Genomic DNA, 27,847 nt, shown 5'->3' with positions numbered 1-27,847 from the left:
AGCAAAACCAAGCCCTAAGGAAGACTCTCAAAGAAACCTTAATTCTGGGGCCCTGTGGACTCACCCCGGCTCAAGCAAAGCCTGCCATCCAACGATCCTCCTGAAAGCACTCATCCTGCAAAGGCTAACAAACAAAACCCTAAAAGACCCAAAAAACAAACCCTAGAAGGCAAAAAAAAACAAGGGTCCCCATTTGCAATGGGGCGATGTGGGAATACGTCACAACAAGAACCCACTGATAGGACTGGGAGAAGTGGAAGGGATTATGTTTTGGCTGGGCAAAGGGAATGTTGAATCTCACTTCATTCTTAAGAGGGAGACTTGATCAGCTCTTGAGCAACTACAAACAAAAGGTTAATAGCAAAGACTCAACAACAACTAACAACTAAACTAAGACGACTAACCTAGAAAGCGAAAAGTGGAGGTCCCCATTTGCGATGGGGCAATGTGTGAATACCTCACAACAAGTAGTTGAGTTACACACCCTCTTTTGGCTTGTTGTGCCACCTCTCATAACCACTATTTTGTCATTTGCTAAGTGGGTTATGGGGTAGTTGGGTTTCTCACCCTCTTTTGGCCTTATGTGCCAACTTTCTCAACTCCTTTCCTGTCTTCATGTAAGGAGGTTATGCCACATGTTTTGGCATTTACCAAGAAGGTAAAACCTCCCACTTTTTATGGGGAATAGGAGTTAATGCACCCCTCGGATGTATACGCTATTATTTTTCTATATAATAAGCACTATACTCTCACCTTCACTAGTTCAGTGATAGCTTGGTGAGAGTCTTCTCCAAATTCTCTTTTGTATCTACTTTTTCTTCCATATCAGATTTATCTTCATTCAACTATTTTGATCTTCGATCATCTCTTGCTTGGAGTTGCATGTGATCTACGACCAACATCAGATCCTAGCTCACTTCTCGGTTCTCGCATAATCTAACACCATGACTTAGCCATTTACATACTTTTCCTTTTTTATCAATGCCATCGACAACTTTTGTTTACTTGTGTTATGGTAAACCAATTAACAATGTACAATAAACAAAATTATTGATGAAGAATTCAACTAGAACATATGAATTGAGAGAGTAAACAAGTATATTTTATTCATCAATGCACTCCATACAAAATTTGGGATTAAGAACTCGTTTGCACAAAGTGGTCCCTTCTCCCAACTACAAGGAGATATTTAAACTTGCTAACAATTGCTAAGGAGTTGCCAACCGTTGACAACTACCCAACTACTCAACCCAACCAATGAGTCTTAACTATTCTCATCGAGTGTACAAAATAACAAAAGCAACTAATATCTCACTTATCTATCTGCATCATCCCCCCCCCCCTCCCCCCCAATCAAGAAAAGTCATCTTCCAAATGACAGAAAGTAAACTAATCATGTCTATGATTGAGGAGTGGGGTGAGAAGATTTCCCTAGTTGCTAGAAAACAAAAAAGGAAGGAGTGAAGTGTGTAGAAACTGTGTGGCGTAATTTGTAAGCTTCCTTTGTCTATTGCTTCATCTAATGGGCTACCAAGACTAATTGTTCTCATGAAAGATTCTCCATTTGAATTGCTTCTAGAAGTTGAGATTTGGCCTTCGTATTATCTAGCTTCAACTCGACAATTTCCTTGTCCTCTACCAATTGTGTGTCCTTGTCTACAATATCTAGATCCTTTTAAGCAATGCTCTGCTCCCTGTCTACCAATTTTAGTTTCTCAAACTCCATGAGAAGTGATGGTTGGGAAAATTAAGTTTGAATCTTTGACTTTAATCATCCAATTCATCTTTGACCTTTTGGGAAATGCAAGTAGAGTCCTTAATTTTGGCTTCAATGGTCTAATGAGTGACTATTCCCTGTTGTAGTAATAGGTATAAGGAGATAAATTTGGATCCCATTGAGTAAAGTACTCCTAAGACCTAACCATCCGAGCCTCCAAAGGCAAGGGCAATCCTTGTAGGATTCCAAGACTCAGTTATCTCATGTGTCTCCATGACAAGCCATCCAAGAGAAAAATATTCTAGTAAATTTTTGGTGGAACTCTCCCACAATAAAAGATTAAATGGGTACTATCCAATTTGTGAGCCGTGCCCACTACCTTGTTCAAAATGCATGCCATCAGCTCCAAGTTTAGAATATAGCACTCGATACTTGCCAATCGATTACTTGGATCAGTTTTGGAGAGTTGTATGGTAATGTCCTCACTTGACTGAATCAAACTAGACGATTCCTCATCAAACTATGGGCCAACATGCAATGTTGGGGGAATACCTACTAGTAATGGCGCAATACTTGTCTCTAGCTGTGGTAAAATACCCTCTGGCTGTTGTAGGTCTCTCTCAGGCTATCGGAGATTGAACTCGAGCTGCTCCTACTACTCCTCCTACAAAGAACTCAAAGGTGTGTATTCCATGACCTCAATGGGAGGCCCAAGTAAGCTAAGCCATGTACCAATCGGGTCTAACGTAACTTTTGAAAGCTCAATAAGTGTAGTTTGTCTAGGAATCTCTAGGATTCGAATGCCAAAAGGAGGAGACACTTCAATAATATCAACTTCCTTGTCTTCATCACTATTGCCTCCCTCTATAGGTCATCTTCAAAAGAGGAGTCTATCTATCTCTTTCCTCTACCTCAAGATTGTTTTGGCTTCTCCACCCTTTCTGGTCAGAACCTATATGCCAAGATACTTCCATATAAAATAAGATGGTCAAGACGAATCATATTCTGCACAAAGGTTGTGCATATAGATTCAAGTGATAATGGCATAACCCTTACAGGAAGTTCTTAAAAGGGGCCAAACTCTAAATATTGTTGGATTACAAGATATCCTATTAAAAAGTCTTTTGAAGCAACACTCCTTCCATGAGCTAAAAAAATTTAAGATACACAAGCAAACACCTACAGTACAATAACTGATCCATAAATCAGATCAACTCCTTTTAATGCTAATCATAACACAAAAGCACTTGTGGCATGCTCATCAGCTAACGCAAGTGTGAAATCAGACAGCACACTAAGTAGCCAATCCTTGTCTAATCTTGTATGACAGACATCTAATAATGTAGCCATATACTCAGCACAAGCTTCATAAATGAATACGAGAAGCACAATCTAAATGTATATGGACTAATCCCATCTTGTGCCATTTTAGGAGTTCAGCCTGAGATCTAAAAGGCAAAATGACCAGACAAACACCAGAGTCTTTCACCATCATATCAGCCTCGGATTGCTAAATGGAATTAAACATTTTACCATGTAACTTATTTTCTGTGTAGATATCTGTCTTTATATTTTCTGGAAATTCAAATAGACCTTACTCATTATAAAGGATTTCTCCTCGAAGTTGACAAAGAGTTTGGATATTAACTGGGGTAGAGCTTGAAGCACCAACTGATGTTTGACAATCATGATGGCTCTTTTAGGCATGAGAATCAGTCACTCGTTCACAATGGTAATCTCCAACAATAGGTAGCTTAGCAAAGACTTCGCAAGAAACAATCAATCTTTTACATGGCATAACATCTAGTAGTCCAACTTTACGTTATATCTAAAAAAAATCTTCTACTAGAGGATTTTTCATCAAAAATTTGGTCTCTTTGTTGTGTGTCTACTTGTGCTATATAATCTTTGCATTTGGTTTCCTTTGTTTTTCTTTTATAAGTGAATGAAAACTGAGCAAAGAGTTCAAAACTTTCAACTATGCTTACAACAGCTCCAGTCATATAAAATTAATTGATTTCAGAAATCAAAACATTGAAAGAATCTGTTTGGTGAATTGTTTCAGTCATGAGAAATCACATATCAAAAACTAATCATTTGCAAAGCCTTTCTTTGGTTTTTGGCAGTCTGCATGCATTCATATGAGTATAGACAGACAGACAGGCGTGTACACCCATGTAAGTACTATATAATCTTATATAGGTATATTCACATGCTCAAACCAACTGCAATTGCCATAATAAACTTTCTAGGTTCCCAAACAGAAACCTATTCTTTTTATGGAAACCAGATATGAAACTTCTAAAAACAGAATCTTAAAACTCTGAAACAATATCCTCTGTATTCAAAATATCGAAATGGACGAAAGTTCTTGAGGATTTTGTCCTACATCTGTAATCAAAAAATTATAGAACTAGAAAAGACTTTGATAAAATATTGAGGTAAAGAAATGCACAATCAAAAGTAAGAAAAGGAACCTAGATGGAAAGCTTCGTACTCCCTCCAAATTATGCCTTCTTTGGACCCAAACAGGCTCCGTGAGTTGCTCTGGGCTGAATAGTCATAAAAGATTCCATCAATCTAACACTAACAAATGAAAGAGTAAACATTGAACCAAAGCAGAAATAATTCACATTGAATCACTACAAATTTCATGGGAAAGTTAGAAGCACTTTTATGTGCAACTGAAACTAATAAAAAATCTGAATAAGAAAAATGAAACAAGACTATCATGGACATGATACAGTGCATAATGCACAACAAAAACATGTCATTTAGATACTGGGGAAAAGCTGAGAGTATGTTAGTGCCAAAATTAGTACCCATAAGAAACTTTGTCCATAGAAATGTTTGTAGTCTTTGAACTAAGACAATTCTTGTCAAGTTATTGATAACCACTGATTCCTTCCGCTATCAAGTTTCTAGATTGTCTGACTATGATCTAGACTTTTAACTAATGAGTCTTGCAGGTTGTCCAAGATCCGGCTATTCCAATTAATTGAATTAAAAAATGAAAATATCACATGATGGATGATGGCTGTGACAATAGAATGTAGAATTGAAGAATGTAAACTAGGGTCCACAATCATCAAAATTATTGTTTCAGCATACTCTTCAAGCAATGCTGCTAGTATAAGATAGCAAATGACAGTTAAATGATTAGACGTGAAGGCAACAATATCATTTTTCAGCAAGGTACCAAGAGAAACATGTCTAAAAAATAGAAGACAAAGAATTTGTTGATAGTTTCTGTCATTGATGTCAACGGCCTGCTACTGAGTTTCAGAATTTGTATTTGAGCTGCCTGGCTGTTTTCTTGCTCAAGGTACTTGGTTGGCTGTGTGTATACTCTTTTGTCTCCTTAATGGATCGAAGGTGTTCTTTAATTGCCAGGTGTACATTTTTGCAGAGTTTTTAACTGTTTCTCCACATATGACTTAAGTTGGTATGTTTGCTGAATCATTGGGTGTGTTGGCACGTCTTTCTTTGAGAATCGTATTCTCTATAATCTAGTTGATGTGCATTTTTTCTTAAGCAAACACAGCTCAGGCAAATCTTCCATTTTTATTTTTTTCTGAGTATTGCAGAACCATTTTGGGTTGCAATCATCTATGTACTTCTTTTCTGCGAACCATGTGGTCGTCTGGAGAGTTTGGTGGCAGAATCGATTTGAAATGATCATATATTTTTCAAGAAAGGTTATGCCGGATCTGTTTTTAACAAATATTGCTGTGTAAAGTTTGGATGAAAAACGTGTTTGGAATATATCGGGCTGTTACTAGCATGATATTTTGCAGTCAATCATCTACACAGAATCGAACAAATGTGGCCTTGTGTGGTCGTTAAGATTTCTGCAGACAACCGTTTCCTTATTCATTCAGGCTGTTCGTGTTTTTACAGAAAAGGATAGGGCCATTTTTAACTGGCTGTATCGAATTTCATTGGTTGTTTTCTACAGTTTTGTTCTGGATAGCAGTCGTTTTTTTTTTGGATGTGTGAAAGTCTTTTTTACCAAGTGCGAATATGGTGTTTTTTATTCTTATTTGATGTACATGTGTCACAGACATTTTTCATGAAGCGCTGAATTTCTGATGTTCCAACAGAGTTCTTATGATTTGTTTTTGTTGGATGATATGGTGTGTGTCGTATTTTGTATGCCGTCTTTGTTTTTTGGCTGAGCCATTTTGTGTGGTGGTTATTGTGAAGGAATCATAGATGAAGACAGATTTACGAAGGCTCAAGAAATCTGGTGACATTGGGTGTAAAAAAAATTTATTAAAAGTATAAAGCTCTTGGTATATGTTTGAACACAGAGTCATATATACGTATCCATCTCAACAGCATAGGAAGAATGATTATTGTTATGAGTCGATATGTTGGGTTTAAGGCTATGGAATGTTTTTGAAGATTTTGTGTTTGGATGCTGAAAGTGGTAAAAAGGGAATCTTCTCGATTGAAAGAGAATATTATCTTTGTATAATGTCTGGTTTAAAGTAGATCAAGATTGAATGATGTTTATAGTATTCTGAGACTCATTTGAAATTTGTGATGCTCATACAGCTAAAAGTGTTTTGTTTTGAGTATGATATTCTTATTCAGGTTGAAATGTTGTTCTCTGCTACAAAAGGTACAAATAGAGTGTTGCTGAACAGTGCTACGGAAATTTCCAAGTGCTGTATGAATTCTCAAAAGTACATTAAATGTTCAGAACTTGTGAGTTTGTGCTGAAACTGAGGTTGGTGCCTCAGTAAATGGGAAATGGAGCTTCACGTTTCTCAAAGTTGGTGGTTGGTGCCCTCTTTTGTAATTCTGAGTTGGTGCTCATTGGGTTGGTGCCCATTTGTATTAATGAAAGCATTTGATGACATGGTTTTTTAACCGAGAGGGTTTTCCACAAGATAACTTTTGTCTTCTTGTTGAGTATTCATCTGCCTACTTTGTGTGACTTCATTTTTTAAATACTGATCCTTCCATCTCTGCACAATCTTGTCTTGCATGATCATAGGTGGACTTCCACATAGCCAAGGAACAATACCATCCCTGAAAAATCATAAACATCACTTGCATGTACAACTCCCTCCTGGATCAACGTGGGCATCGAGATTCACTTCAACGCCCTAAGACGAGAATTGTCTTCTGCACTGGCTGGAAATCATCCCAAACTCCTACAAAATATTGTATCCTAAATATGAGCATTGACAATTTGTCAAATGCCAAGACAAATTGAGCTAGGACATTATCTACTTGTTTTGCAACATCCTCGATCCACTTTCCAACCTCCAAATGTGTATTCCTCGCTACCTCATAATCAAAGGGAAATCCACAATCGATAGCAATAGGTGAGGCAAAAGTAGGATCCTCACGCCTTTGGGAATTCATCCCTTCAATGTACTCCTTGAGTCTCCTGTTTTCATTTTCAAGCATCTCCTTCTCAATAGTCCTATCCAATCGTGCCCGGATTGCCTTAACCGTATCATCAAGTTCCTAGAACACCTGCTTCTTCAAAGTAGTGTGATGTCCCCGATATAATTAAATAATAAATCTAATTACTTTGTTGTAAGGCCCCAAATTTAATAACAAATCTTTCGGGCCCTTTTATTTAATTAGATTAGGCAAGTTTTGGTTGGTCGTGTTGGCCTATTTGTAAACCCTTTGGGAAGTATCCTGGAGTCCATATATATGGCCCTGTTAGTCATTGTTGTAGGCATGCGAATTTTTGGTATCCTTTCTCTATTGTGCGAATTCCTATTGAAGTTCTGTTATCCGCCATTTCGGAGGTGAAAGATCCTCCTGATTTGGTATTTGCAGTTTCGGTGAGGTTCACCTCTCACCCTATTCTGTCTTTGTACTTGTTTCGGATCTGGCAATCTGGAACCTTATCATTGTTGAATCAAATGTTACTTCTAGCGTCATTTCTGGTATACATGCATGTTATCACTTAGAGTTCAATACTTGGTATGCGCGCAGAAGATCAATTTGTGAAACCAAAGGTAACCCATTGAACTGTCGTACCACTCGGCAGATCCTCCACACGTACGGCCACTCCTCCCTCACACTATCGTACAATCTCTCCATTGTACATCATACAACCCCTTCACCGTATGGACATTCTTGCCACCGTACGGCCTACTCTCGCCACCATACGACCTGCGTGGACTCCTCCATACGGCTTGCCTTGACACATCGTACGTCCTATTTCACCCCACCGTACAGCATCTACACCATACGACCTCCTCCTTGACACACCGTACGTCCTATTTCACCCCACCGTACGACCTCCTTCTCATACACCATACAGCCACTCCTCTCCCACTGTACGGTCTATCCACCGTACGATCCTTCCCTGCCAGTTCAATAATCCCTTCTCCTTTGCCGGTTATACTGTACCGTATGGTCAAGGAACATTACAGTGGTATCAGAGCTTGTGATCTTGCCAGCCTGTCGTGTAGCGGATGCAAGTGTATACCAAAAGGAGGTACCTTTCAGCCGATCGGATGGGGGAACCACAGGAGCCTACAAGAGAAGTCATGGCACTATTAAGGGAGCTAACCAAAAGCCAAGCTCAGCTCAACGAAACCCTAACCAGAGGAGAGCAACGACAACAAATCATGGAGGAAACCTTACGACAGTTGCCCTTGGGAAAAATGAATGGAGAACAGAATGGACAGGGCGATGATTCAGTCACAGGAAGGTCAAACATCCAACGCTCAGATTCATGGCCGTTGATGCCGACTTTTCCTCAAAAATCAGAAGCACCACAGGGAGAGCAAGAACCCACCTTTCAGGAGATGCAAGCACAGTTGAGTCAAGATTGGAGGGATGCAAATCTCGAGGGGGACATATCCTTCAAGGATTATGTGGAGCTCCGGATGAAATACTCGGGTAGCAAAAGTCGGGGCCATTATGGACACTATAACAATGACATCAAGCGGAAGGTAGGTAAGATCAACCTGTCATCCTTTGATGGGGCCGGAGCGACCTCGGCACGTGCCTGGGTTCAAAAGGCAGATACTTACTTCCAACTCAACCCGATGCCAAGAGATGAAGCTATCAAGTTTGTAGCACTCCACCTGGAAGGGGTCGCGCATGAATGGTGGTATCAAGGGAATGGTCACTCTTGGCCATGACCAGATAACTTCCTATGTTGAATTCACAAAGAAGCTCATAGATCGATTTAACAAGAAGGATCCAGAACTCAATTTCAAGGAGTTGGCGCAACTAAAGTAGTCAAGATCTGTGGACAGTTACATCACAGAATTCCAGAGACTATCTGTGTTGGTGACTGACATCTCAGAGCGGAGATTGGTGGTCTTGTTCATAGATGGATTGATGGAACCACTGAAAGGTTGGGTGAAAGGGTTCAACCCCAGCACGCTCACAGAAGCAATAAAAAAGGCCTGTAACATGGCAACATCTTCCTTTTCCAAAAGTTTTGCAAATACCAAACCACCTTTTGTTCCGAGGGAGAAGGATAATAAACTCTATCCGAAGGGGTCATCACTCAATGAAGCCACAAGACAGCAACTCAGAAGCAAGAAGTTGTGTTTCACCTGCAAAGAACCATGGGAACCAAGACACCGATGTTTGGGCAAAGGAAAGATTCACTATATTGAAGTGATGTCCGATGGTCTAGAGCGAAATACTTCATCTTAAACTTCATTTGCCACCTCGCTTGAATTTGAAACCTTGTTCCTGGCCTTGAAAATGATCTTACCTTGCCCTATGAAGTGATTTGAAACTAAAAGATTGAGCAATTTAGCCTAGATTGTAAAAATCGCTCTTGACCCTTGCTGAGGGTCCAGGGCGAAAATATGGTTCAAGTTTATTTCTCGCTAATTTTAGCTAACTTGTTTTGTGCAGGGTTTCCCGGAGTGAAGATTGGACGTTACTGGATGCATTTGAAAGTTTGAAAGTTTGAAAATTGTTGAATTTTGGGCAACAAGGATAATTTCACCCTTGACCATTACTAAAGGCCCAAGGCGAAATTCTCCATGAAGGTCATTTTTAGCATTGTTGTGGTCAAGATGAGGTATTAAAGGCAAGAAGAGTGCTGGAATGAGCATGATGAAGCCCCAAACCCGTTTCAAGACCAAAGGATGAAGAAGTTTTGCCTAGAGAAGGCAAATTCGCTCCTGACCCTCTCTGAGGGTCCAGGGCGAATTTCTTGTGGACACTATTTTATCCCTTGTTGGATATAAAAACCTATTCATAACACAAAACAAGGTGAAGTCTTCCCTAACAAAGAGGTTTCAGCGAGAAAAGTGAAGAAATCAAGCTTAAGAATGAAAAATCGCTCCTAACCCTCAGTGAAGGCCCAAGGCGAAATCCACATGAAAACTCATTAAGCCTTGTTTTAAAACTTAATATTTTCCAAATTGCATTAGATCGCCAAAAATGCTAATTTTGAGGCATTTGGGAAATCAGAATTAAATTAAAAACATTTTGGTATTTAATAAATTAATTTTAGGCCTTGAGAAAATCGAAATTTTACTTTGGAGGCATTTAAAATTAATTTTTATTAAATTAAAATTAAATATGGAGCGCACAAGGCCTTATTTTCACTTATTTTGCCAAGTCGGCCCCATTTTTTTTTTGGAAATTTATTTATTTTTAACCTCTTTTTGCCAAGTCGGCCTAGAGGGAGCAAAGGGGTGAGCGCTCTATATATTGGAGGTGTTTTTTCACAATTCAAATCATTCAATCATCCTTTCAAGTGTGAATTTGGAGAGCTAATTGACGGTGCGAAATCTAGCTGGAGTGGAGCGAATTTCTACTAAGTGTGGAGACTAAGGAGGGCGAAATTCATCTTGAAGGCTATTGGAGAGGCGAATTTCTTGCTAGATTGGAGGATAATTTCCAGATTTTTTTAAGGTATTTGAAGGCGAATTTCCAGATTTTTGAAGAGGCTAGTGGAGTTTATTCTTTTCCAAGCTAGAGGAGGCGCAATTTGTTCAAGAGAAGGCTTTGATCTACACTTTGCCTAGCGAAATCTTTTTTTTTTTTACATCATTTCTTAGATTTTAAAACTCAAGAGGAGGTATGGTGAAATCGTCTTTACACCCTTGTTCAATGTTTGATTTTTAGACATTTTTTAGAAAAGTCTAAGTATTGCATGGTTAATTAGGCAATGATAACTCAAGATTTATCATGAAGTTTCCTAAATTAAAATCTTAAATCTTCCTCTTGAATCTTAATTTCTACACTTCAAGATATAATGCTTAAGAACTAATTTTGAAATGTTGTGTAGGTATCAAGATGGCGACTCCAGAGCCCGGAGGATCTACAAGTCGACAGGTTCTCATCAAAGAAGATCAAGCGAGGATAAGGGCGACCTCCTCCAACCTAGCATCGACAAGGACGGCCTTCTTCGGTCAAGTATCATCAAGAATGACTTCTTCCAATCCAGCATTCCAAGGCGACGTACATCATCATCCTGCACATCAAAGACGAGAAGTTAGAGCAAGGGTTCGTTGAAGAAGCAGATAGTTTCAGAAGAGTTAATTAAAGCTAGCTTCTCAGCAACATCAAGTTGAATATCTACCAAATTACAAGTGTCAGATGAGGTGGCGTCCTAGTCATCACTTCTCCAATTAGATTGGTCCACCTCAGCATGTCCAGATTCAATATACCTAACTCATGGGAGGTGGCACAAACTTCGATGTACCTACCCCAACTATCTATTGGTCGAATTTTCCAGAGAAGACATGTGTCCTAAAGATATAATTTTATCATTGGTCTAGCATTAAATGTTGTGTAATGGTTGTAACAAACCCTAATTAGGGTTTTCATTGTTGAATCTTGGCCATTGATCTCGAATTGATCTAAGCCATCGAATTGTATTGAGGGCACTATATAAGCCCTGGCATTTCATTTGTGAAAGGAGTTGGAAAGAAGTTAGCAGATAGAGAGTAGTTAGAAGGTGATTAGCTAGTGGATAGAATAGCAATTAGAGTAGAGTAGAGAAAGAAGGCAAAGATTGTTGCCAAGATGTTGTTGTAAAAGACTTGTAAAACTTCATTGAAGAAATGGTGAAATTTATGGGTCGATTCGACAATTTGCATGGTCTCTATACTTCTCATATTTGATTTCATGTTATTAGATGAGTGGAAGAAATGTGCTTGATTGATGGTGAAATTCGTATATCCATACTACGAGCAGTTTGTTGATTGCAGACTTGCCTTGTGTAGTCAACTGGAATCATTCAGCTTAAGCTTAACTTCAATTGTCGCTTCTTCATTGATATGCATCAGCCTGATGGTGTCTATGCCTGCAATGATGATTTGAACATCACAAAGCTTTCCTTTGAAGATCGCACTAACCTTGTGGAGATGGTCCTGGGATGTCAAAACAAGACTTAGTTAGAATTCCATCAAAGATCATTCATTGCTCTTACATTCTTAGTGTTAGGATTAGATCCTTTCCTCGCCCTGGTCTTTTTTCCTTTTTTTCAAATCTAAGGCAATAAAATCCTGTGTTCCAGCAATATTCAAAGCAAATTAGAAGTTTAGTCATTGAGTGTAAGTCCCCTTGTGATTCCAGCAAAATCACATCATACCACAAAGAGCTTATCCACACGTAGAGATCCTACAGCAAAGAACCTTGAAGTCATCCCGATTGATCCTTTTCGCGACATCTTCAGCAATCGGAGACTTTATTCAAGAGAGGATAAGGTACCTTTAGGTATTTTATTCTATGTTTGGTCGTGTACAAAATACAAGTCAACAGGATTCCAAACATTTTCGCGTCTACATCCTCGACTAAGTTCGCAAGACTGTCCCCTTGGGTGACTTGATCATTATGGTTCTTGGATCATAGTGCTTCGCACACTCGACAATATGTTCACTGCATTGTACGGATGGTGGAAAGCCAGCTGATTGGTAAATTTCACTCTTCATGATATTGGCCGATAGGGTGAAAGGAAGATGGTTCTTCACTCCAAACACTCTTTGTCGCATCTGCCTCATGTCCAAGAATTCCATGTTTGTATCCGTGATCCTCTTCCATTGGGACGATAGCAATGAATCCGGATAGAAACCCTCTTATACGATCTTCAACTGTTCCTTCCTCGCTGCTATTCCAGCCTTAGACATGGTACCTGTACGAAGCTAGAAGTCAATATAATGGAAAAGTAACTTGAATAGTTTGTTTTCAGAATTTCCTAAGTTCTGATTTCTAATGATTTTGTTAATTTAAAGGGTCTAAAATCATAAATTTTAACAATTTGTAACATAAACCCTAAAAACAATTTGAATTTGGATCAAAATAGGGTATAAACCCTCCTAAAACCTTAATTTTCAGACTTATTTAAGGTCTAATCATGAAGTACAAGTCTGGGAACACCCTGGTATACTCAAAAAATGATAAATTTGAGGCTCAAAAGGTATACCCCAGGTCTGAAAACACTCTGAAAATGGTGTATATAAGTCTGATTTTCTGATACTAAGTCTGAATACACCCCTTTGAAAGTCTGAAAATGGCCTCCAAAAGTCCAAAGACACACTGAAAATGATTGAAATCAGTGGATGGAAGTGGACACGGCCATGGCACACACTCACACTTGAATTACTTCGTCTTCCAAAACTCTAAAATAGCCAAGCCTGGACGCTATCAAGGGGCTGGAAGTGTTGTTTCAGTCTGAAGACGATGCTGGTAAATGGAGTTTCAGACTTGTAGCAGCAATGGTGTCTTCATAAAATACCCTTGATTCATCAAAAAAGATATCCAAGACAAAATCGCCCTTCCAATGATAGCTGGAAATGAAGTTAAGACCTCGAAATTAATGTCCCAGGCAAGGATCAGCAATGGCCCCCAAATGATGATGTCCAAACTCTCCCAACTATGGCGTCAAACTCAAACTTGAATGAAATCACTCCCCCCTACCAGCAATGGCGTCAAAGCTGAAGTCACTCCAAATCGCCAAAAATGTGGCACAACTAGCCACAAAAAAAAAAAATTGATGTCAATCCCCTTCAATGGTGGTGCTAAAGCATGATTGGGCAAAATCGCCCCCCTTCAATCTGCAACTCCTCCAATAATGGTGTCCAAATGACACCTAGACAACAAACACCTTTCAATCTGCTGTAATATAATAATATTCCTTCAATCAGCTTCTTCAAGTGTCACATCAAGGCAAATATAATAATATTATAATGCTGACTGGGCATAATTATTCATGTTTTTACCTCAACAATTCACCACACAAGCAATGTGGGATAAAAAACTTGCTTTATAACAGCCTGGTGGAAAATCGATTTGCCTTGGGATAACATATTTGTCATTAAATGATTGTTGTTTGTGAAGACCCCTTGTCCTCTGTGTCGGTTATTTGATGTTTTAATTGCAATTGAGGGTCTGTTTTTGTTTTGTATTTTCCGATTTTTTATTTGCTTTTTGGGAATTTTCAGATATAATGAATGCAGAATATATATAGATGCTCAAATACATAGAACTCCAACAAAGATGCATATATAAATACCTAAATTTCATAGTCATAGCATAGAGCCAACAGTTGAGACCTTTTTAAATGATTGAAATCAAAAAAAAAACTACAATGGATAATAGGAACCTGAAATACTGATCCGATCTGCTACATAAGCTTCCCTTACACTTCCATAGGCTGCTTTTGGTCTTCCTTGGTATGCCACTGCCTCCAAAATTTATTTCAGAATTTATTATGCCTTCAAACAAGAAATCGCACCTTAATGAATAGCGCCCTTATTGCTGCCTGCAGCTGTCAAAAAGCAGGTCGTGGCTGAGTGTTGTTGGCTCCCAAGATCCTCTAAATGCTAACATATAATAGCCTGCAACCTGGTTCCTCAAATCTGGTTGAAACACACCGACTTCTCATTCCAATTCGTCCAATATTGACCTCTGCCTGAAGCCAATCAATTTAGCAATCTTCAGAAGTTATTTCACAACCTCAGATAGCTGTTGCAGAGAAGATGCTACGCTCTCCAATGCCAAAAAGCATAAGGAATTGCCGTTTTTCCCAAAGCTTAGAGAGTAAATGAGTTAACAAAATGCTCAAAAATGAATGAAGTTCGATTCATTTGCACTTATATATTCTTCCCATAAGTTCGGCCCCGTCCAAAAAACATTTAAATCATTAAAAATGAAATAATAGTTCATTAAGTTCATTACTTAATAGTCACCTTGGGTTAGATGCCAATAAAATTAATTGTATAATTGGCCCCCTTTCTAATGATGACTTGACCCTCAATTATAAAGTTAAGTTATAACTTTATAATAACCCCTTTAATAAATTTAATATCATTTTGGCGACTTAACATGAATAACTCCCAAAATACTTAATAATTCACTAAGCCATCTAGAATGAGAGTCAACACTGCTTAACCCCACGTAACCAAATGCTCTGCTAAAAATAGAAAGCGTCCAACTCGATCACCACCGAACTTACTATAAATAGCAAGTATGAAGAACTGAGCTCTAAAACCAAAACCAATGCTAATTCTGCATCTACCAAACTCTGGAGAGGAAGAATATCCCATTCTTTGACTGAATCACTGCCACAACTGACCCTCTATCCAACCTCATTAGCCTACGAAGGTTGACTGATAGGCTAATCCTACCAAACTGATGTTTCTAACTAGAAGGGGACATCACATTATTGATTACTAAATAATTGTAACAAGGCAAAAATAATTTAATTTGGGCACACTCGTCATTTAAAACCTTCACTTGCATTAAATTATGACCACTTGAGGAAAATCGAACCTTATTGGGATAACAATTTGCATTAAATTTCATCATAATTCATCACATAAGGCCTTTGGGGAAAAACGTGGGCCATCTAGAAACATAAAAGTTCATTATTTCTCTTGCCTTTGTCCAAAAATCTCATTTTGGGGAAAATCGATCTCCATCTAGACACAAAAATATCATTCATTTCATCAACTTTGTCCACAAATCAAGCTCTGGAGAAAAACAACCCTCATCAGGACACATAAAACTTGTCAAAATTCATCATAATAGACTCCAGGGGAAATTCAAACTCCATCTAGACAATAATCACATTGACACTCCACTAATTCATCCAAAGGAAAAACACACTTCATCGGGACAATGCAATTTTTTCTACACTTAACTTCGTCACACTCATCCTCTTCCTTGGGGGAAATTCAAACTTCATCTGGACAACTTGTAGCACTTAAGTTAGTCATTTTTACCTCTGGTGGAAAAACGTGGTCCATCGAGACAACTATGGTGGAGAATCCTGATGCATTGAGATTTTCCTCAAAAAGCACCCCATGAGGGGAAAAACGCACCTCATCGAGACTAAGACCATTTTATCATTAACATCAACCTAGTTGTACCTTAAGCATGATCACTTCAAAACTGAGACGCAGTAACTGAAAGCTCAAAACTTTGCCACCTGACTGCCAAAACCCTAGACTAACATGACATGGAAAGCAAGAAAGAGGGTGTCCTCATTTGCAATGGGGCGACATGTGAAAAGGTCACAACAAGACTTTAACTGAAAATCACGAAGAAGACTATTTTGATGAAGAAAAGGTTGAAGTTGATCTTGAGCAAGAACTTATCAGTGCTCTTAATGAGATCAAAAAGTTGAGAAAGAAAAATCAGAATTTAAAGTTACTTCTACAAGAAGAGAATAACAAAACTACTGAAAAATCTCTTGCATTAGAGGCTGCTGAAAAAATGATTGCTGATTTAAATGTTAAAATTGCTGAAGCAAAGAAAATTGAAGATGACCTTAGAAGACAGCTTATAGATAAAGAACAAAACTGCGAGAAGCTTGAAGCTGAAGTTGTTTCTTTAAGAAAGTTCGATAAATCTACAAAGTTATTGAATCATGAAAACACTTATCAAGAGTGTACTTTGTTTTTGGATGGATTGTTAAATTCTCAAAAACAATCTCTTGATAAAAGTGGAGTTGGCCATGAGGAAAGTCAATGCTCAAAATCTACAAAAGTAGAACAGCAGAAGTTTGATGTTGATAACATGAGATACTCACTCTCCAAAATCAAAAATGGTGCCTTCAATAGGTTTTCTACTTTTGGACAAACTCATATGAACAGGTCTAACAACTCTTTCTTTTATGGTTACTGATTTACTTGCAATTATTTCGGTCATAAAACCATAAATTGTAGAGTGTTCTCTAGGAGAAATTTTAGTTTTACGAATAAAAATCCTTTTGCACCACTAAGGAATTACAACATTATTTGTTACAAATGCAATAACTTTGGTCATACTACAAAAGTATGTAAAAGTGGCATGACAAATTTCTCTAAGAAGGATGTTGCAAAGGGAAAAGCAAAGGAGAGCACTAAAGTGTGGAGGAAAAAGTAGAAGCAAAGTACAGAAACGTCCTTGGTTGTGCAAACTGGCTTTCTTGCACAGAATGAAAAAGACATCTGGTATGTTGACAATGGCTGCTCAAGACATATGACTAGAGACAAGGGAAAAATTTTGACTCTCAAAAGGATGAATGGAGATAAAGTTTGATTTCGTGGCAATTCTTCTGCAAGAGTTGCAGGTAAAGGTAGATTGTTTTGAATTGAGGGGGAAACCAAGGTTGAAAATGTATTGTATGTTAAAGGGTTGAAAAAAATTTCTTTTGAGTGTTAGCCAGCTGTGTGATTAAGGATATAACTTGGTTTTCAATTTAGATTGTTGTGTTATTAGTAAAAATGGAAAGCATGTTGTTGATGCAAGTAGAGCTGCAAACAATCTATATATTCCAGTGTTCCACGGATGGTGGGGATGGGGAGACGCGGGGACGCGGGGACGGGCTTCGGGGATTGGGGGACTTGGGCCTGGGAGAGGGAAACGCGTTTCTGTGGAACACTGATATATTCTTGATGATACTAATGGTGAAAAGTGTTGTTTAAGTCAGCTTGATGAAGCTTGGTTGTGGCATAGAAGATTTCGGCACATTAACTTTGATAATCTGATTCAAATCAACAAGAAGGAAGTTGTTAGAGACATGTCACAGCTTGCTAAGCTTTCAGATATTGTTTGCAAAGATTGTCAGATGGGTCAACAAACTAGAACAAGTTTCAAATCAAAGGAATTATCCAGTACTAGACCTCTAGAGCTTGTACACACAAATTTGTGTGGTCCTACAAGGACTGCGAGTTTGCAAGGTGAGAAATATTTCATGCTTTTGATTGACGACTTTTCACGCATGACTTGGGTGACTTTTTTGAAAGAAAAATCAGAAGCATTAGAGAGGTTTGAAGTTTCAAAGCTCTAGTTGAAAATGAAATAGATCTGAAAATTAAATGCTTATGTTCAAGTAATGGAGATGAGTTTACTTCTAACGATTTTATCAGTTTCTATGAGAAAAATGATATTAAAAGACAGTTTTCAGCAACTAAGACACCTCAACAAAATGGTGTTGTTGAGAGAAAGAACAAACCAGTTCAAGAAATAGCTCAAAGTATGATGAATGAGTCAAAGGTAAGAGACACATTTTGGAGAGAAGCAATCCATACTACTGTTTACATTCAGAACAAAGGAATAATGAGAGCAAAGCACAATAAGACACCATATGAATTGTGCAAAGGTAAGCCCGCTACGGTAAAGTACTTTAAAGTTTTTGGTAATCCATGTTACATCAAAAGAGAAGAAGACAGCCTAGGTAAATTTGATGCTAGGGCAGATGAAGGTGTCTTTTTGGGCTATTCTTCTAAAAGTAAGCCTTACAAATACTTCATAAAAGGTTACATAAGATTGTAGAAAGTGTTAATATAAAAATTCATGAGATTACTAATTCTTGTGACAAGCATGAAAATGGTGACAATAGTCCTCAAAAAGATGAAATAGAAGGTGTTGTTCATATTACAATAATATCTTGGTCATTGTGTTATTAATGGTCATTTAAGTGGTTTCTAATTTCGCCTCTAGTTAATGATTGTTTCTTTTAGAAACATCATCTTTGTAACTCTATAAAAAGGAGCTTTGTCTCCTTGATTAATTGAACAACATCGATTCTTTGAAATCCATATGCTTTTGCATTTGTATTAGTTCAACCTTCTTCCTGTTAATGTAGATTAGAATCGATTCTTTGAAATCCATATGCTTTTGCATCTGTATTAGTTCAACCTTCTTCCTGTTAATGTAGATTAGATTTCTCAGTAGATAAAATAGAAGTATCTTTTAATTTTATAATCTCACAAATGATTATCTCACTAACCTATGAATCTTGTAGGTTGCTGCAAGTATAAGGGAAGATAGTATGTCCACAAACTATGTTGATTTCCTAAATTTTGATAATGCTTCAAGTGCTGCTGATTATATCACAAATATTGTTGTGTTGAGGATGAGATCGATCTTCCAAGGCTTGCACTAATAGATTGCGGTACTACCTTCATCGATCTATTTGTGAATTATATATATCTAAATGGGGAGGCATATCGGTGGAGAGACATCTCTCCACATCTTCCAAGGCTTGCACTAATAGATTGTGGTACTACCTTCATTGATCTATTTGTGAATTATATATATCTAAATGGGGAGGCACATCGATGGATAGACATGTCTCCACACGTGTGGAGACATGTCTCTCCACCGATATGTCTGTCCATTTAATATTGCAAATACCAATTCATAATCGGTGGCATTAACAAACCGTTTGTTATTATAAACAAATACCGATTCACAATTGATACTTAACTATTCAGTTAACACAACCGATTCACAAACGGTATGTTAAATTGAAGAATCAGTTAATCAATATACATTATTGATTAAGGTAAATCAATACACATTATTGATTTATGGTAAATCGAAAAAGATAGTCGATACACTCTATCAACGGGTATGGATCATGCATGAACACAGATTTACACTTGGAAGATGATGATCGATATATGATCAGCCATTAGATCAATTAATCAGATTTAATTTATTCATGAAAAGAATATGTATTTATATTAATAATAAAAATACATAGTAATAATAAACTCAATGATTATTACTATGTATATTGGTATACATATATGAATTATTCTAATGATGTAAGTCTCATTCATGATCATATTTATCTGACCGAAACTATCATCTTTAACACTTCCTCTCATACACAAGCTGGGACAGCAAGTGGTAATGCAAAGAATACTTCATAAAATGATCAACCCAAGGTAACAAACACTTCTTCAAGTATTCAGCTTGGGACAGCAAATACTCTTTCTAAAAATGAATCTAAAATTGATCTTGGTAAGATTACTTATAAGACTCCTAAGTTTGTGCAAAGGAATCATCCTACTAGTCAGATTTTACCTGAGAATAGAACTAGAGCAACTAAAAGAAATGTGAATTATTATGAAGATGAGGATATTTCTTTGTTGTCCATGTTTGAACCTGAGTGTTTTGAAGAAGCAGTTGACGATAAATTTTGGATAGCACCCATGAAAGAAGAGCTTGATCAAATACAGAAAAGTGAAACATGGGAACTTGTGCCTAGACCAAAGGATAAAAATTTAATAGGCACAAAATGGGCCTTCAGGAACAAATTAAATGAAGAAGGTCAAGTGGTAAGGAACAAAGCAAGGCTTGTTTGCAAAGGGTATGCACAAGTAGAAGGTATTGATTTTGATGAGACCTTTGCTCCTGTTGCACGTCTTGAAGCAATTAGAATGTTTTCCACTTTTGCTTCTTTCAAAGGTTTCAAGATTTTTCAAATGGATGTGAAATTTGTTTTTCTTAATGGAAATCTGAATGAAGAGGTGTATATAGAACAATCTGATGGATTTGTTTTATCAGAGAATCATGACTATGTATGCAAGCTGAAAAAGGCACTTTATGGCCTTAAACAAGCCTCACATGCTTGGTATGACAGGTTGGATAAGTATCTACAACAACAAGGTTTTAAAAGAGGAATGGCGGACATCAACCTTTATGTGAAAGAAGAAGGTAAACATATTTTGGTTCTAAGTCACCGCATTCGAATTCGTATTCGAATTCGGAAACCATGAAATTGGGATGAAGTTCGGCAAGGGCAAAAAAAATTGGAAAAAAAATTCAGCATTAAATTCGCCTTATATAATTTTTATTTTTTTAAAAAATATAAGTAATATTTCAAATAACTTATCAAATAGTTTAAGATGCAACATTCAGATACCATAAGAAACATTTGAAATCACAATAATCACGATTGCTGATATGTTTTTTGTCAAAAAGATACAATCAAAAGTCGAGACTTAAGAACTTCAAAAAGGCTACAAGTCATCAAGAGTGTGAAGAAGTCTTTAAGTCAAAAAGGTACAATCAAAAGACAAGATTATAGAACGTCAAAAAAGTTCCAAGTCATCAAGAGCACATGGCTGAGTTGCTGTAGCATCATCATCGGTATCACTGCCCAATTCATCATCCAAAAAGTCAGGCTCATCTTCAACTTCGGCTGCTATGTCTTCTGAAATTTGTTGTTGTGAAGAAGATGTGGAATCATTTGCTGATCTGTTCATGAACAATTTTAGATTGTTGCGAATGTAGACAAGATCTCCTAGCTTTCCGGACAGCAACTTATTCCTCTTTTTGGAATGGATGTGGTCAAAGCAACTCCAATTCCTCTCACAAGCTGATGAACTTGCTCCCTGACTCAAAATTCGAATGGCAAAGCATTGTAGTTCAAGAGTATGTGCTCCATAGCTCATCCACCATCTATACGCAGAAACCTCAACTCGCAACATATCTTCTTGGGCTGCTTCTATTCCAAACAACCCTTCTCCTCTCTTGTATTTCCATCACTGGTCTCTAATTAGAGTTGAAGTTGTTCGATTTTGTTCAAACTTGCTAATGGCTTCATAAAGCCCTAACATAATTTCAGAGTCACTTTGTCTATCAATACGAAATAACTTAGGCTCCAAATAGCAAGCTGCTGCATGCAAAGGTGTGTGCATCATTTTCCATCTGGCATCAACTATCTCCCATATCTCCATGTACTCTGCTTCTACATTATTGAGTGCTCTCTGAATAGATTCCTTGCAACGGTCCATGTTTTCATAAAGCATGCCAAGGCAAGGAGTGTCACCATCCACCATACAAAGAACATCAACAATTGGCCCACATATATTCAAAACCTTTGCTCCACTTTCCCAAAAGCTAGTGTTGGAAATGATTTGCTCTATGTTCTTTCCCTTGGCACTTTTAGAAAGCACTAAACTTTCCCACTCATTGGAACAAATCACTGATCTCAAAGCTGCTTTCTCTTCAATCACTCTTTTCAAAGTGATATAAGATGAAGCAAACCTTGTGTCACAAGGCCTCAACAACTCCCTGGTTGCATGTTGCCTGTACAAGCTCAATGTGAGGCGATGATTTCTAATAAAATTTGCAACTGCTCTTCCTCAATGAATTGCTTTATGTATCCATGGGAATTTGGCCAAGTCATGAAGCAACAAATCTAGACAATGGGCTGCACATGGGCTCCAATATATTTGTGGATATTTCTCTACAATCAACCTCCCAGCTCCCACACAATTTGCTGCACTATCAGTGACCACCTGAACCACATTTTCTGCCCCTACTTACAGAATGGCTTCCTCTAATATCTGAAAAATATACTCTGAAGTTTTCTTATGGTTCATGGTGTCAATCACTTTCAAAAACACAACATCTTCAGGGGAAGCTACTAAAACATTAATCAATGGCCTTTGACATATATCTGACCATCCATCACTCAAGATAGTGCAACCTGTTACCTTCCAAGAGGCTTTGACCTCAGCTAATTTTGTTGTCACTCTATCTTTTGAGCTCTCTAAAAGAGTTGTCCTAAAAGCCTCTGAACTTGGAGGCGTGTACCCTTTGCCAAACTCTGCAACTTTCTGGATTGCATTACGAAAATGAGGGTTTCTTGCCACATTGAATGGGATGGCACTTGTATAGAACAAATCAGCTAGTGCATCATCCACCAGTTGTTTTTCTATTGGTTTCCAAAAGTTGTTCAATGTTCGATTTTCTTTTGATGCACCTGTGGCCTTAGAAAAAGTAGAAGAAGACATAGTAGAGGTGAACTTGGACACATCCTCTTCAATTCTTTGTTTTTTTTGTCTTCTTCATCATTCCTACAATTGAAGAGGATTGTTCTCTCTCTAAAACACCTCTTAGATTGTCAGGCATGTCTGGACATGCTTCAACACCTCCACCTGTATCTGCAGTAAGACCAAGCAAGTGGTCTCTTGCCCTTGTTTTACTTCCAGTAAAAATTTTCTTACACCTGTTACAAATGAGATGAACACCATTTCGAGCCACATGTTTCCATACTTCGGAATCTGATTTTTTTGGAGCCATTTAATTATGATCTGCACGAGTCAATAAAAAAATAATATTCAATATTTAAATCATTAACTGCATTTTATTTTAAAAACATTAAAATGCAATATATATGAAATTTACATTTTTAACTCTAAAAACAAAATAAATAATACATTCTTTATTAATAAACATAAAAACATAAATTTAATACATTTTTTATTTTAAATTAAAAAACAAAATAAACACTACATTTATTTCAAACTTTCAAAATAAAAATATTAAATTTTAATATAAACATTTATTAATATATTTATATTTTAACAAAAAATAAACAAATACTAATTTTTATTTTTGGTTACAAAATAAAATAGTACAGTACAATTTTTTAAACAATATTATAAAAATGTATTAATTTTTTATTTTAACTTTATAAAACAATTAAATAACTAAAAATAAAAAAATATAATAATAAACAATATAATAAAAAACCATTAATATAATATTAAATAAAATATTTTGTTTTAATTAAAAACTAAAAAAATAAACAATCTAATATTACATTGTATAACAATAATTTATGTCTTAATAAAACCTAAAAATAAATTTTAAAAAATTTACAGAGATCTGAAACGGACGACTACATAATAATAAATAATATAATAAAAAATCATTAATATAAATTATAATATAAAACAATATATATTGTTTTAAATTTTTAATAAATAGCTAAAAAATTAACAATTTAGTATTACATAATGATAATACATTTTAAAACAATAATTCGTCTTAATAAAACCTAAATTTAAAAAAAAAAAAAAAAAAAATTCAGAGATGAAGCCGAAGCCTACCTGGGCAAGTCGGCTTTCCGAGGATGAAGTGACGGAAGGCAAGGAGCATTTGAAGGGCGGCTTCAACGGGCGGCGTGTAGCGGCTTCAAAGGGCTGCGTGTTGCGGCTTCAAAGGGCCGTGTGTTGTGGCGGCGTGTTGCGGCTTCGAAGGGCTAACTGTGAGAACCCTGCGGCTTCAACGGATTGACAAAGGCAGTGATTCGCCAAAAAACCAGATCGAGCGATTGAGATGCGTGTTGCATGAAGTTCCAGGCCATATTTATTAAAAAAAATAGACGAAACCCTAAAAAGCGTGACACAAAAAAACAATTTCGGAAAACACGTCATTTATTCCCTCCGTAGGAATTTCATCCGAATTTATGTGATTTTTTGAAGTTCGGCAAATTTCGAACTTGAAGGCAGAAATTCGCTAAATACGGTGACTTAGTTTTGGTTGTAGTGGTCTATGTAGATGATCTAATTTTTAGAAGTGATTGTGTATGTTAGGGTTTCAAGCAAATCCGAAGCAAATATGAACTAACAATTATATGCAGATTTAAATACAAAAAATAAAGAAATAAAACAGGACACAGATAACACCGAGATTTAACGTGGTTCACCCAGAATGGGTTACGTCCACCATACACAGCCGTCCAATCTTTCTTATTATCCAGCAAAAATAGTACATCAACCTTCCAATGCCTTAAGCATCCCAGCCACTTATAACATGCGTTTTTAGGGCAACAAACAAAGTCGGCCTTTTTTAGGGTTTTATTACAATGTCGGTTTTCATCAACAAAAAACGGCGAGGATACGTGCTGAGTGTACAGTACTTTGCTGATCAGTTGCCACATTTCAACAATCTCCCACTTGGAGACTGATACTACACGACACCATTGTACATGCAACATCCGCTGGATAAAACACTAGGACTTGACTAGTATAAATTCCACAATTATCAATCAAGAAGACCAACAGAAACTGATGAAGAAATCAGCTTCTCCTGTGGAACTGCCTTTGTGAACATATCGGCAGGATTCTCACTTGTGAGAATCTTCTCAAGCCGTAACTGACCCTCCTCCAAAATAGTCCGGATGAAGTGGTACCTGAACTGAATGTGCTTTGTCTTTGAATGAAAAGCAGAGTTCTTCGCAAGATGAATGGCACTCTGGCTATCAGTATACAATGGGCTATCCTCTTGTGTCTGACCCAATTCCTTCAGAAAACATTGCAACCAAATCATCTCTTTGCTGGCTTCTGTAGCAGCAACATACTCAGCTTCAGTGGTTGAAAGTGCAACAACCTTTTGCAGCATAGAAATCCAACTGACTGCAGTTCCCCCTATAGTAAAAACATACCCTGTAGTACTCCTCCGTGAATCAATATCACCCGCCAGATCAGAGTCAACAAATCCACTTAGAGCAGCATTAGATCCTTTGAAACATAATGCCTTCATAGTAGTTCCTTTCAAATACCGAAGAATCCATTTCACAGCATTCCAATGTTCCATACCCGAATTACTCATAAACCTGCTCACAACTCCCACTGCATGTGCAATATCTGGCCTTGTGCATACCATTGCATACATCAGACTCCCAACAGCTGATGAATACGGGATGTTAGACATTTTATTAACCTCTTCCTGTGCCTTTGGGCACATCTCCTTAGTCAATTTGAAATGACTAGCCAAAGGTGTACTAACTGCTTTTGCATCCTGCATGTTAAATCTTTTCAACACCTTCTTTATATGCTCACTTTGGGACAAATTCAAGGTTCTATTTTTCCTGTCCCGTGTAATCCTCATACCGAGAATTTGCTTAGCTGCACCCAAATCCTTCATAGCAAATGACCTGGCTAACTTCTGTTTAAGATCATTTATATGTTGCATGTTAGACCCAGCAACAAGCATGTCGTCAACATAAAGCAACAGGATAATATAACTGCCATTATCAAATCTCTTAAAATATACACAATGATCAGAATGACATCTATGATAACTGTGTTTAGCCATGAAACTATCAAATTTTAAATACCATTGTCGGGGTGCTTGCTTTAGGCCATACAGACTTTTCTTCAACCTGCACACCAAGTTCTCCTTACCTTTGACCTCATATCCCTGTGGTTGCAACATGTAAATTTCCTCCTCCAAATCTCCATGGAGAAAAGCTGTTTTGACATCTAATTGTTCAAGATGTAAATCATCTGCAGCCACAAGACTAAGTACAGTTCTAATTGAAGTCATTTTTACAACTGGAGAAAATATTTCATCATAATCTATACCCTTTTTCTGTGCAAAACCTTTTACCACAAGTCTGGCCTTATATCTTTTCTGACCTCCTTCCTCCTCCTTCAGTCGATAAACCCATTTGTTAGGCAATGCTCTTTTTTCTGCAGGTAAAGGAACTAAGTCCCAAGTCTTATTTTTCATCAGGGAGTCCATCTCCTCTTTCATGCCTAGCTACCACTGTTGTTTGGCATCCACCTGCATTGCTTCTTCATATTCTTCTGGTTCACCAGAATCTGTTAATAAAATAGAATACAAAGAAGGAGAAAATCTTTCAGGGGGTCTACTTGTCCTCGTAGAATGTCTAACACTTGCAGGAGTTTGTGGGACAATCTGTTGTTGCTGAGCATCAGGTACCTGTGGCATTTCATTTTCAGGAATCTCATCCAACACAACATATTCTTGTTTGTCATGTTCATGCTTCTTTTCCTGCATCTGTTCTTTATACATAACCTTCTCATTGAATATAACATCTCTACTTCTAATTATTTTCTTATTTTCAAAATCCCATAACCGATAGCCATATTCATCTATCCCATATCCAATGAAGGTACATTTTTGAGATTTAGCATCAAGCTTGGTTCTGTTTTCTTTATCAACATGGACAAAAGCTTCGCAACCAAAAGTTTTTAGAAAAGAATAATTTACCTTTTTACCAGTCCATGCCTCCTCTGGAATACCACCATCCAAAGGGGTTGAAGGTCCTCTATTTATCAAATAGACAGCAGTATGTACAGCATCTGCCCAAAAATGTAAGGGCAATCCAGCATGCAATCTCATGCTCCTCGCACGTTCCATGATGGTCCTATTCATTCTCTCTGACACACCATTTCCTGTGGAGTTCCTGGAACTGTCTTCTGCTTTCGAATCCCATTTAAGGAACAGTAATCTTCAAATGCTTTGCTGCAATACTCACCTCCATTATCCGATCTGAGACACCTCAACTTTTTTCCTGTCTCATTCTCAACCAAAGCTTTCCATTTCTTAAAAGTTTCAAAAACATCTGATTTTTGTTTTAGGAAATATACCCATGTTTTTCTGGTTGAGTCATCAATAAAAATAACATAATAACAAGAGCCACCAAGAGATGATACCTGAGCTGGTCTCCATACATCTGAATGTACAAGCTCTAACTTCTCACTCTTCTTCTCTTTCCCAACCTTGAGAAATCTGACTCTTTTCTGTTTACCATAAACACAGTTTTCACAGAACTCTAAATCAATCTTCTTTAGTCCTGGCAATAGATTTTTGGAGTGAAGGATTTTCATCCCTTTCTCACTCATGTGCCCAAGCCTATGGTGCCCCATTATCGAATCTGTTCTTGCAACATTTATTGTCGTTGTCCCTGCAATAACTTTATCTGTAGCAGCTAAGGTAGAGTAAGTGTTACCAGTACACAAATATAATGTGCCTACCTTCGCACCTTTAGCTACTACTAATGATCCTTTAGTGACCTTCCACATACTGTCTGAGAAGGTAACTATGCAACCTTCACCACCTAGTTGCCCTGCAGAAATTAAATTTCTTCTTAAATTAGGAACATGTCTTACCTCCTGCAGAAACCAATCATTACCATTCTGCAACTTGATCTTTATCTTTCATTTTCCAACAATTTGACAGGGCTCATCATCACCCAAATATACTTGTCCAAAATCACCTTGAACATAATCTAGAAAATATTTTCTATGGGATGTAGCATGAAATGAAGCCCCAGAATCTATTATCGAGGAATCATTAACATTATCCAAACATAAGATTAAAGCATCTTGTAAAGTATTACTT

At 37.3% G+C, this 27,847-nt stretch overlaps 1 protein-coding gene across 7 annotated transcripts in view; it reads right to left on the bottom strand.

Moving 5' to 3' along the window:
* LOC131068894 (serine/threonine-protein kinase CTR1) overlaps nt 1-27,847 on the bottom strand; it is a 212,221-nt gene that overhangs the window by 118,862 nt on the left and 65,512 nt on the right. For 6 of the 7 annotated variants that reach the window (XM_058004173.2, XM_058004176.2, XM_059218606.1 and 3 more), the window contains one exon: nt 4,195-4,269. The exons of the other annotated variant lie outside the window; for it this stretch is intronic. In XM_058004173.2, coding sequence (XP_057860156.1) covers nt 4,195-4,269 — 75 coding nt within the window. The remainder of the gene's footprint in view (nt 1-4,194; nt 4,270-27,847) is intronic. 7 annotated transcript variants of the gene reach the window in all.

Source organism: Cryptomeria japonica, chromosome 3 (assembly GCF_030272615.1).
Source record: "Cryptomeria japonica chromosome 3, Sugi_1.0, whole genome shotgun sequence".
Classification (NCBI taxonomy): domain Eukaryota; kingdom Viridiplantae; phylum Streptophyta; class Pinopsida; order Cupressales; family Cupressaceae; genus Cryptomeria; species Cryptomeria japonica.
This window is presented reverse-complemented; position numbering and strand designations above follow the sequence as displayed.